Source organism: Nicotiana sylvestris, chromosome 1 (assembly GCF_000393655.2).
Source record: "Nicotiana sylvestris chromosome 1, ASM39365v2, whole genome shotgun sequence".
Taxonomy (NCBI): domain Eukaryota; kingdom Viridiplantae; phylum Streptophyta; class Magnoliopsida; order Solanales; family Solanaceae; genus Nicotiana; species Nicotiana sylvestris.
In genome coordinates, this window is record NC_091057.1 from 20,794,016 (window position 1) to 20,807,153 (window position 13,138).

At 35.1% G+C, this 13,138-nt stretch overlaps 1 protein-coding gene across 1 annotated transcript; it reads right to left on the reverse strand.

Annotated features, from left to right (window-relative positions):
• Positions 1-3,127: 3,127 nt before the first annotated feature.
• On the reverse strand, positions 3,128-9,683 carry LOC104249923 (ureidoglycolate hydrolase). The gene is made up of 12 exons (XM_009806447.2): positions 9,265-9,683; positions 8,500-8,585; positions 7,521-7,595; positions 7,000-7,128; positions 6,061-6,147; positions 5,663-5,865; positions 5,454-5,556; positions 4,772-4,863; positions 4,397-4,459; positions 3,971-4,211; positions 3,698-3,738; positions 3,128-3,358 (listed from the first exon to the last, which is right to left on the reverse strand). The coding sequence occupies exons 1-12, from the start codon at positions 9,520-9,522 to the stop codon at positions 3,261-3,263; spliced, it is 1,476 nt and encodes a 491-aa protein (XP_009804749.1). The 5' UTR covers positions 9,523-9,683; the 3' UTR covers positions 3,128-3,260.
• Positions 9,684-13,138: the final 3,455 nt, after the last annotated feature.

A 13,138-nucleotide genomic window follows, 5' to 3' on the forward strand; every position in this document is an offset into this window, starting at 1 on the left:
AATTCCCTTTTTTAATAATGAATGAGACGAGCCTCGCCAAATAAAAATGCAAATTGCGGGGCCCTCAGTAAATACTTGTTTTAAATTACTTAGAATTCAGGAGGGCCGCTTAGTGAATTTCGTGGCCTTCCCAAAATAATAACGCGATAGTCTCTTTAGGCGCGTGTTTAATAATTTACTTTCTTAAGCTCGGGTGTGCATTTCATGCGACCCAAATCCAAATCTCAAAACATCAAATAAAATGCGTTCCGGATTGTGGGTGCATTTCATGTGACGCAGTCCAAAGACGTGTTTTAAGCGATGTTCACATTCCTAAAAAATAATGATAATAAAGCGGTAAAAGATAAAATTTGCACATGGTTCATAATTGTATTAAAAATCAGATAAATAAGCCGAATATAACAGTTGAGCGACCGTGCTAGAACCACGGAACTCGGGAATGCCTAACACCTTCTCCCGGGTTAACAGAATTCCTTATCCGGATTTCTGGTACGCAGACTGTAATATAGAGTCATTCTTTTCCTCGATTCGGGATTAAAATTGGTGACTTGGGACACCCTAAATCTCCCAAGTGGCGACTCTGAAATAAATAAACCAATCCCGTTTCGATTGTCCTTTAATTGGAAAAAACTCCCTGGTACCCCCTCGGGTGCGGAACTAAGGAGGTGCATGTTTATCGAATATCCAAGAAAACGAATGAAGCTTTATTTTATTGTCCTAAAGAAAATAAGGCAATTGTTAAAACAAATGCATTTTTCTAGATAAGGACTGTTTAATAAAACATGTTCCTAGAAGTAAACTATTTTTACAGGAACTGGGCAAAGAAATAACTAGATGTTCAAGAACATCAAAACCCACACGTCAGAATTGACGTTCCATTGCATTTAAGTAGTGGGAGAACGTTAATAGACATAATATGCCTTTATCGAGTGGGAGTGATGTTTGAACATTGAACACTATAGTAAGAAGTCACTAATATTTCAATGTCGTGAGGTAACGAAGGTAATATTAGTGGTACTTCGTCTTAGTGGGAGAAAGCTAAAGAAAATTATAGTTCGGTGTTCATTCTTGGGATAGTTTCGGTAACAGGATCTCTGAAGAGTTTAATACCAAACTAGATAATTACGACAAAGTACTACTGGACAAATATTGCATCAGATATAACTTGGCAAGATTCTTTAACAAAACCTTATTTGGTGAAGACTTTTAATAGTCATGTAAAAGAATGCCTGAGAAAGTTGTAGATGCATGGTTATGAGTCTAAGTGGGAGATTGTTGGGGCATATACTATTAACCATGCATTTGGATATAGTATATTCTAATAATTATCATGGTTAAAAGTCTAAGTGGGAGATTGTTGGGATATATACTATTAACCATGAGTTTGGTTTAGATATAGTATTTATTATGAAATAATTGTTTATTCAGTTTTAATAAAGTTTTAAATAGATCATATAATAGTCTGTGTCCTTTGCTTATATAGTAGATGATTTAGTGTATAGAGTTTAGCTTATACACGGAAGATTAAATCATCGGTTCTTATAAGTATAAAGTTTGAGTTCACAATCTAATGGATGGAATTGGACAAACCATCAGGAATGATTGTAGCACAAGATTAAATATAATTAATCTTGATTATGGGAATGGTTTAATTCCAACTTCTTGTGCTAGTACATTTTGTATGTATTGAACGGACCAGGTAGAGATAAGTATTTTATACTGACTTAATAAAATAAACTCTCTAGCCATTAAATGTACTTATACTCTTAATCTTGATATAATTATTATTAGCTGTGTGTATTATTATTGTTTTGATTTATTAAAAGGCGAGATTCTTTCGTGGGTCAATATGCCTGGTAAATTGGATAATAATAATATACATTGGCGAAGTAATAGTTAGTTGATGGAATCCATGTCTCGGTTTAGAGATTGATGATATACCTTTATGAAAGCTTATAAGTTTGCATGTGTAAACCCGGCCGGTGGATTTTGTATCCGACACATGAAATAAGTTAAGCGAAAGTCTAAAGGAAATAATCAATAAATTAAATCGTCAGTAATTTAATTTACTTGATTAGTATCTGAATCTTAATATGGGGAGTTAAATAAGATTTAATGGATGAATTTCGAAATTGGATAAGGAGTGCAATTACGGATTTTTAGTGGAATAATTCGTAATTAATTATGGTAGATATTAATTTCGAAAATTAGAAATTAATTCCATAATTGAAGCCTTGTTAATTAAATTTTGTGGTCCCTACTGTGCCTAAATAATAGGAAATAAAGGAATCATTTTTCTGGTGGAAAAGAAAACCCAACAGGTTTTGGAAAAGGGTCTTAACCCTTAAAACTTGTGCTATAAATACATAAGGTTTTCCACCTAGAGGGATGAGTAGATGGTGGCTGAAATTTTCAGCCAAGTTTTCCTAGAAATTTCGCCCACACGAAATTGCTATTTTCGGGTATTATTTGGGTAACACAGTAGAAGACCGTGGAACGTTCGAGGATCACGATTGTGCGGGTGATGGAGATTCCATTGAGAAGTTATGGAACTGAAGGCTCACGTGGTAGAAGAGATATGTTCACGCTTCAAGAGGTAACCCGTGAAATCCCGTTTATGCTAGTTGTCTAAATTACATGTGATTTTGATACTGAGATTGCTTCCGCTGAATATAATAATCCATCATATATAAGGTATGAGTCAAAGCTAACGGGTTCACCTGAACCCGTAGCTTCTATTGTGCATCCACCGCTGACGCTACACCTATGGAGAAGATTTGTAATTCTTGTAACTAGTTCATCTGTTGTAGTATTGACATAGGTTTCTCAGTTTTTTCACATCCTCCATCTTGTATAATACACCAGAAATTATGAATTTGACTACACAGCATTACTTGCTTTTAAATTATTTTTCTTCATAACTAACAATGGAAGCAATTGGTATGCTGCAGATGAAGTGAAATGATTTGTTAACAAAGCCAACTGCTGTAGAGAGAACAACAACATAGCCAATATAATCCCACAAGTGGGGTCTGGTGAGGATAGTGTGCACGCAGACCTTACCGGATGCCCTCGGCTCAAGGACAAAATGAAAAGGAGCAGTACCAATAAGCAGTAACAACATCGATCTAGAAACAACATCGATATAGTAAAATAACTGCTGTAGAGACATCGGAGGAAATTCACTATCTATAAATTACTTGTAGAAGTAAAAATACAGATGCCCTGAAGCATTAGGAAGTGTTTACTAAATTAAGGGATTATGAGAGAGATAACTTGGCAAGAGTTAGTGCTAGAACTTTTACCCCGTTCGCGATATCGTCAACAGATGAAAACTCTTCAGGCTTATGGCTATATCCTGCAAAATCAATAAGTAACAAAGCATAAATATCAATCCAATCCTCCTATGAAATTACTATGCTAGAACTTGCGCAGATGCTTCGTCTTTGTCCCTAATCCTCGTACTGCAATAGTTAATACATTGTGTAACTCTTTTATAATCATCCAGCATATATTCGTCTGAAACAGTTACCCTAGTGTCACAAATATCTTGTGTTCTAAAACGGAATATAGGTAACCTAACTTGAAGAGACTACGACCAACATCAACTACACAGAAAGAAAATGGAAAGAGATATAATGAACAGAGAGAAAATGGGAAAATACAACTAGCGGCAAAAGAAAGTGAGATGACATACCCTTGTAACAAGGAATGAATATCATGCCCATCGGGGATATTCTGCAAGCATTTCAGAATTACGTTTAGTAGAAAATCTCGGAAACGGCCTCTCTACCTTCTCAAGGTAGGGGTAAGGTTTGCGTACAGACTACTCTCCCCAGACCCCACTTGTGGGATTTCACTGGGTTTGTTGTTGTAGAAAATCTCGGTCAGATAGCATAAGGGACCTATGAACTTAAGAAGATAAGATGCATAAATAAATCGAATAAGGAGGTGTTCCCCCATCACTTACCTTGCCATAAACAGGGAGTCATGATAGGCTCGACTAATCATTCTCTTGTGAGTCAAATTCAGCTGTTGACATGCTAATTCTGTCGCCTTAGTGATTGACTCATCTGAAAGGGCAGGTGGATCTTGATTCACTATTTCAAATTCTGAGAGTATAACTTTGCGTTTCTTAGCAATGGCTAAAGCTGACTGATGGATTTTCTCAATTACAAGATTTCGACGGCTTTCATCAATGTCTCTTGTATCTGTTTCATCCAAAAGAACATGACTTTGTTATCAGATACAGCAAATAGAGACTATGCACTAGGATTTGGATAGAATGTATAGTATTATGTGAATATTTAAATCACGAAATGCTACTCTTTGTGATAAACTAGAGAAGAACTTGATTCGTGGAGAATAAAATACACTAATTTGACAGGAAGTATACCTATTTCAAGGTGTGCCATGCTCGGGATGCTGTTGATTGCTCCAGGATGCAGCTTCAGTATGCCTTTAAAAAAAAAAATCATTAAATCTTATTGAGAGATTACAATAGTACTGAAGCGGAAGGTTTGACTATCTTCTAATTTGACACCATAATGCGCTGTTATTTTCACAACTCAAAGTTAAGGTCTAGGTTCATCAACATGCCTATTGTACTCATAAATGTTACTCACAATAATTAGTTGTTCCAAACTTTAATAAATCCCCAATTTCTCTGAGAGTTCCATTCTCAGATTTGCAGATTAAAGCATTTATCAGAGCACAAGGTAGTTGACCCTAAACCGGTGTCTTCTGGTATGAGGCGAAAAAATCGGCTTACCAACAGTTCCAACAGTGTCAATGGATCCTGATTCCAGTACATGTTTCTCCACAGCTAGAGCCAACTCTGCAGCAGCCAGTCCAGCATCGTTTCTGTTCCAAATTAGTTGCGGAGATCAATCAGCCATATACGGGAACACATTATTACCAGTAACATTGCACCAGAAAAGAATATATATATATGACTAATATTCCCTATTGCAATCAATTAAAAATCAGACAAAATGTTTTACGGCTCGAAGTCACAATGCAAGTCAGGCAATAGGGAGCTTACAACAAAGAAGACGGGTTTTCAAGAAGTATATGACAGGAAATGGTCAAATCTAGAATTTCTTTTAGTTTTCAAGCTTAGAGTAATGAGAAACACATAACTTAAGAAGAAGGCAAGCACGTATTTTTGACAGTCAATGCACTAACTGCCAGAATGGATTCTTCATAAGCAGAAATTCTCATAGAATAAAGTTCTAAACTTTCTTAAGAAATTCCAAGCAAAAGCAACAGCATAAAACATGACACTGGTGGTAGTTATCTGTCTATCACAAAGTAGACAGGAAAACCATCTTAATAATTGTGAAGTACGAAACACATCTTTATTCATAATTAGAAAATGAAAGAGAAGTTGTCAGCAGGCAGAGAGATATGCGGAATCACGGAATAAGTTTGGCTCTTCAAAATGCAGTTACCTTTCTGGCATCAGTGCAGCTCCAGCATGGCCGCCCTTGCCTTCAAATGTTACTTTGATGCTTGCCGGAGCAGCAATTGCAGTAACAACACCAATGGAAGTACCTGTAAATTGAAAGATAAACCAGCTTTATTATTGATATGAAACACATTAAAATCGGTCCTAGAATGGGATCATCAAGAATAGGATAACCATTTAAAAGCTGCGTACCTTCTTTTTCTAGAATGGGACCTTGCTCTATGTGCAACTCTACGAAAGCAGAATAGCTTCCTTTCTTGAGAAAGACTTCAGACAAATCCCCCTTAGCATTCTCGTAACCAGCAGACTTGGCAGCATCAGAAAAGGAAATATTCTGGCCGTCAACAGTCTTCTTCAGAAGTTCTGCGAGTTGTACACTTCCAGCTAGCAAACGGCTGCAAATATCATGACCATCAGAATCTCAACTGGATACGGGACATGCTCAGATAGATACTCCTATATTGCAATATAAGCAGTTAAAAACCAAATGGAACTGACTAACTATTGTATGCCGTTCATCAGAGAAACTGATTCCGTGAATTCATTTGCTTAAGCACTAAGGTGCTGGAGTAAGCGATCAAGCTCCTAACCTTCCGAGACAGCTGATCCCGAACCTCGTGGGCTCTTCTGAAGTGAACATAATCACATCCAATGACCTCTTAGGCTTGAAATCCGACCTGCGTAATTTTGATTTTAAATCAGCAAACAAAGGACAGAATTCTGCAGTCAAACAACGTAGCAGCCACATGCAAAGTGTATCTATAATTGTTGAGCTCTCTGAGTTCCATGACTCGGCCAATACCCTCTTTTAATTGCAAAAGAGTTTTTACAGTATAAATGGTCACAATCCTTTAAACTTTAGCCAATTCCTTCATACATAGTTAGCTTAAACTTGAATAAATATGTCGCATGTTTGAGAAGCATTCAATGAAGGAATAAGCAAAACCATCACAAAATCTGATACCAACACAACTTCAATAATATTTTTTTTCCAAAATGAAAGATTTTTCATTCCTTTTTCATTCAGTTTCAGTATTGTATGACTTAAAGATAGTTAATGAGACACACTTTTACACTTGCTTAAGCCTCTGTTATTTTCCCGTTAATGTAAATCTTGGTCATAAAGCATAACTAAAGCTGAGTGTTATCCTTACACGAGGGCATACAAACCCAATCAAACAAAAATCAATAAGGAGCATTCTGACAACAACCCTCCAAAAAGAAACATAATCATGAGTAACAAATAAGAGCAACTCAATTAAGCACAGGATTGCATTTTTGTGTTAACGTTTTCATTTAACAAAGTTTAGACTTTCTAATACTCCAGAATTGTAATGCAAACAAAAACCAAAGTCATCTTAACGGAAGTTTATTTTATGTTTCGAAAACTTAATTCTTCCAAATGAAAATTTATTTATTTTTGCTAGAGAAATAAAAATCTAAGCTATATTATTGGATTTTCTTAAAACTAAATGAGTCTGACGGTAGACGGAGTTGTTAAAGTTGAACAGTCAGGATATTGTGCATACCGCTTTAACACATTAATGGCCTCTATTGCACCCAAAACACCAACCACGCCATCATACTTCCCGGAGTATGGTATAGCATCAACGTGAGAGCCAGTTAAAACAGGAGTGAGCTCGGGTTCATAGCCATTCCTGAGAACCACCAAATGAAAGTCATATTTGACATATCATAGACCCAACGCAAGCAGACATGGGTGCAAATAAATGTTCAAATCAGACTCATCTTTTAAATAGATCATATTACCTACATCAATGCTAGCCAGACTTTTAAAAATCTGTGCCAGTTTAATTGACATTTTTCACTTTTGGAAAATTAAAATGTAGATATTCAGAAAATCTCATGAAAAGTATTTCCTCGTATCAAATCGAAATAGAAATATTTCAAAAATTAGTTAAAGTTCGCCTAGTTTGAGTCTAGGAAACAGAAAATCAACATTCGGTATTTGAGTATTACGGAGATAAACAAGTGTCTTGCAACTTCTGCTTTACGATAAATGGAGAAAAGCATCATGATACACACTTACCACCGACCAAAAATGTTCCCGACGGCATCCTCTCTGACAGAGAGACCAGAAAGTTCCATCAAATTTTTAATATACCTGCATGACAAGGTAAGCAACAAGTAATCCAGATGTGTTTATCTTTTACTTTCTCAGAAGCAACAACAATGCTTCGAATATTGCTTTTTGTGAGATTGGTCAGCAATGAAATATGCATTCCATACGGATCTATGGGCAACAAGCTAGAAATCTTACAAGAGAACAATAGTTCAAAACTTGTTAAATCATCTAATCTCACTAGAATAAGTCAGAAACAAAACAAATTGATCACGCGTCAAATTGGAACTTCAATCATAACACACAGAAGGAACCTATAGAATTTCACCAAACTGAAACCCAGCTACACTGCCTTAAAGACACCCCTTTTTATTCAGTTCATTACTGTATGAAATTCCTCTCTCTTGTCCACATAGCTGTCCTTCATTTTGGGTTCCCCTGTGTAACATTTACTTCCTTAAAAATGTCTTTTTTCTTCGGTAGACAAGCATAGACCATTTGTTGATCAGCATAAACCCAACACTCTTTCACTTTACCCTTCACTAAAGCTACAATTCCATTTTTTGTTCTCTAACTGAAGTTATCAGGATAAAAGGAGTCCTTTTCGTGGCAGTTTCATTTCAAACTTCTTTGACAGAATATGCTCTTTCTGTCAAGGAATATTGATATAAGAAACCGGGAGTACTGTCCAGAAAGTACATTTTGCATGTTACCAAGTCATACACCTGATTAATCCGTTCTTCTTCCGTGATTACTCAAATTAGAGGAAGAGAGCTTCAATGAAGGTACTGAAATGAGGACACCTGCTACTCCAAATTCAAGTCCGCATTTGCTCAACTTTTAGCTCAGTACAGTTTCTAAACTCCTAATCATAGCAAAAGCACAACTGATATAGGCTATATGCAATGTCAAATAAGTAAAAGATTATTATAAGCTGGTTATATACCTCCTTGCTAATACATCCTTCTCACTGTACAGGATCCTGGTGACCGACGGCGCAGGCGAATCCGAGAAAGTTGCTAGCTCATCTATCTAGAATGACACAAATAACAAACTATGATTAGATAAGATTATAAAAAACACTGCACTCAATATGATACCAATTGAAATAAGTTAGAGTAGCCTTCCTTACAAAAATCAGACTTCCCAAACGCATAATATATCCTCCAAAAAACTCCAGTTTATTCAAACACAATATCACAGAAATGACCTCCCATGTTTCACCAATAATCAATTAACAGTTCCATATGCGAGGAAAAAAGTGAACTTTATACGATTCCTTAATGCTTAGTAACATGAACATCATTACCAAAGTTTACCGCAACAACAATTATGCCTCACTGCCAAACAAGTCTGTGGTCGGCTATATAAATCCTCACTGACCACGTTACTCTATTTAAACTCATCTCATGCCAATATTATGCAAATACAAATAAAAAGTATTAGAAGTTATGTATATTTTCTAGACCAACGCTTCCAGCAAACAAAACAAAATTTTACTCTTTTTCTTTCTTTTTTATTTATTTATTATTCATTATTTTTTTAAGTTTGTTTTCAATAAAAAGGAAATTTAAACCCAATTCAGAGTTCACAAGAATTACATCTTCATAGGCTCTTGTCACTCAAGATTCAATTTTTATGACAAAATTCAAGAACAATAAACTGAACCAAAAAAAAAATTACTATACTGGGATTTACTAATTAAATTTACCTGTTTCTGTAGACTTTCAGAGTTGACAGAGAGTGAAGATAAGGAATTGGGATAGTTAGGTTCATGAATTGGGTACCCAGAAAAATCCTCCATTGTTTTGATGGTTATGTCTTCCTCATCTCTTTGAGCTGATATTGCTTGAAAATCAAAGATGAAGCATAGAGAAATAATGAAGATGAAAATAGAGAATCTCAAAGCCATCATTTTTTGAGTTCTTGATACTGTGATTGTACTGACTGCACAATTATCAATTATCATAATATATGCACTGTAGCGGCCAACTTTTTGGAGTCACGTGTGGTTTTTTGGTTAAGTAATAAATTATGAGAATCAAAGTGGATTTTCGCATAACAGGACAAAAAAAGGTTAATGTATTTGTCACTGATCACAATCCTCCGCCTTGGAATAAGTAACGACAAAGATACCGTCAATATTCACTCGGTTGAAGACTTGAAGCACTCGTAATTGGCCACACAACGATTTTTTTTGGGCGTAGGCCTTATTTGATTCATTAATTAAGGTCTGGATCTTCATTATTCAAATTCCATTCATTAAAGCATTATTTGTTGTACTTAATAAATATCTGAATCTTAATAATTCAAATCTCAAATATTAAAAATATTTATTTTTAAAATTTGAATTTTAACTATTTAGATCTTAATTGTTTGTTTTTTTTACTTCACAACTTAATGGGTCTGAATAGGTGTATATGATTAATATCTATAACAGAGACTTAATTTCATTAAGATGCTATCATTCACATTCATTACTTAGGCCTCATTTGTTTTTTTAAGATTAAGACGTCTGAATCTGAATACACATATGAACATCAAGATGCATATTAAGATTAAAATGTCTGAATCTGAATGCACATCTGAATATATTAAGATGTGTATTAAGATCTGAATACTAAATAATTAAGGTTATTTGACTTTTAACATCTGAATGTATAAAATTTATTTTTATTTGAAAATTAATAAACATAAAATTCAAATGAAATACTAACTAATCTAATATTCTATCAATAAAATATATAGCTTTTAAAAATATGATAGTTGTTGGTGGTGATGGCTAACGGGAGAATGTCGACTAGAGGCGGTGGTTGGTGGTAGTTTTGGTTGATGATGGTGGTTCATGCTAGTAGCTAATAGTGATTGGTAATGGTGGCGATTATGATTGAGGATGGTGGTGGTGATAGTTAATATTGCGGGTGGTGGTAGTAGTTAGACTGAGGAAGGTGGTGAGCAAGTGGTGGTAGGTTATAATGATGGTCAATGCCGGCTGTAGTTTTTGATGGTGATGGGGTGGTCAGTTGTGGTAGTTGAGGTGGATGAGTGTTGATTGTGGGTGAGAATGATGATGGTCGTAGTGGTGGGGATAGTGGGTGGTGATGGTCGATAATGGTAGCGACTATGATTGAGGATGATGGTGGTAGTGATGGTGGTGGAGGTGGAGGTGGTGGTGGTGGTGGCAGTTAATAATGAATGCGTGATAGCATCCTAATGAAATTAAGTCTCTACTATAGATCTTAATCATACAGACCAATTCAGACCCATTAAGTAGTTGTGAAGTTAAAAAAAACAAACAAACTTAATGATTAAGATCTGAATAATTAAGATTCAGATTTTAAAAACATGCACACTTAATGTCTGAGATCTGAATGATTAAGATTCAGACCTCCATTAAGTGCAAACAAATGAGGCCTTAATACCTCCACCGCCTACCATTATCAACTACTACCACCACCGCCACCATCATCCTCAACCATAGCCACCGCCACAACCATCCTCAACTATAGCCGCCACCACTGCTACCACTCACCACCATCATCCTCAGCCATAACCATATACTCACTCATCTCAACTACCACAACCAACCACCCCATCACCATCAATAACCATAGCCGGCATTGTCCGCCATTATAAACTACCACTACCCATCATCACCTTCCTCAAATTCCATAAACTTTCGAACTCGTAAACTCTATAATTTTTAACCCCACAAACTTCCAAATACATAAACCTTTGAACTCATAACTTTGGACTTCGTAAAATTTCGAGCATGTAAATTGAAAACTGAATTTTTTTTTAAACAAAATGTCGCGGCGGGTTAAGGTGGGGGATGCTGCAGAAGTTTTGTTACAGAAAATTAAAAATACAAACAATAACAATAACAGCAACATATCCAGTATTATTCCACAAAATTAAAAATACAAAAAAAAAAAAATCGAGGAGGGGGTTAGCAGAGTGGGCGGTGACGGAAAAGAAAACAAAAACTGAAATATGAAGAAGAAAAAAACATGTTTGGAGAGAGGGGGTGGGAGAGGTGGGGTAGGGAAGAGAATGGGGAGGGAGTTGGGGTTAGATGTGAGGGTATGTGGAGTTTTTGGAAAATGTTTTCCTAACTTTTTCTAGGGAAGTTATTTTCCTCCAATTTCAGAAAAATGTGATATCTAGGAAAATATTTTTTCAAACTATTTTGTGCAACCAAACAATGAAAAATTAAAAAATATTTTCCGAAAAATATTTTTCGTCATACCAAACACACCCTAAGATATTATACATTCAAGACTTTTTGTAGGAACGATATTTCACTATTACTCCTATACTTTTACCACTCATCACCACTGCTATTGTTGTCCCCTACTATTGTAGATTATCACCACTCATTACCATCATCTAGCTACAACCATGTACCGTTGTCAAACATGAATATTAGTTGTCATTACCACTAGCCATCATTTACAACCATCACCGCCAACCACGATTACCAACACAATAACCAATCACCGTTGTCAACCACCGCTATTATCAGTCACCACCACCATCAAATACCATAGTTAACTACTACTGTCATCTACCATCTACTACACATAATCACCATTATCAACTAACATCACCATCAACTACTACCTAGTTGGCACCCACGACCACCATGCTAGCCATCATCGCCACCAACCACCATATAATTTTAATTTTTTATTAATATAGTAGTAAATTAATTAGTACTATTTTATTTGAATTTATACTTATTAATTTTTAAATAAACAGAACATTTACACATTCAAATGTAGAGAGAACAAACAGTCTTAATTATTTAGTATTCAAATGTGTATTCAAATGTTTTATTCTTAATACACATTAATATTAAGATATGTATTCAGATTCAGACGTCTTAATCTTAATAAAAATAATTAAGACCTAAGTAAATCCTGCTTCAATGCAATAGCTTGCAAACCATATTGAAGAAGTATATCGCGCTAAACAACCCCGTGCAATGCACGAAATAATATTTAATCAACAGTTCATTTTACATTTTTATCATTACCTAAGTATGACGTGTTGACTTAACATATTATAAAGATGAAATAATCTCCTAATTTCACTTACAATGTGAATGGAAAAATATTTTTATAATAAAGATCTTGTACCAATGACGAGGAGTAAACTAGTATTTAAAAAAAAATAATAATTTTAAAGTAAATATTAATGTACAATAATATTGTTATTATTATTAATCAACACAATAATTATTTTATTATTAATCATCACTTAAAAAAATACTACATTATAGTTCTCACAAAATTAGTAAGTGTACCAAACGACTCATAAGGAAATAGGGGGAAGTGCACAAACAACCATTCTTAGGGTTGTTATTCAGGGATTAGTCAGTACTTATTTTGTCCTGAAAATTTAGAGGGTGTTTGGCTAAGCTTATTAGCTGGTCAAACTGACTTATAAATACTTTTTGGTTTATCTACGCGTTTGGTAAATTAAAACTGCTTATAAGACAAAAATAAGCCAAAAACCATAAGTTGGTCTCCCCCAACTTATCAAATTTCAGCTTATAAGCACTTTAGGTTTGACCAAAATAT

Coding starts and splice junctions, on each gene's coding strand:
- LOC104249923 (XM_009806447.2), bottom strand. CDS start 9,522: ATGATAATTGATAATTGTGCAGTCAGTACAATCACAGTATCAAGAACT. Junction 4,460..4,771: donor TGACACTGTTGGAACTGTTG/GTAAGCCGATTT, acceptor TTTTTTTTAAAG/GCATACTGAAGCTGCATCCT. Junction 3,739..3,970: donor GACTCCCTGTTTATGGCAAG/GTAAGTGATGGG, acceptor AAATGCTTGCAG/AATATCCCCGATGGGCATGA.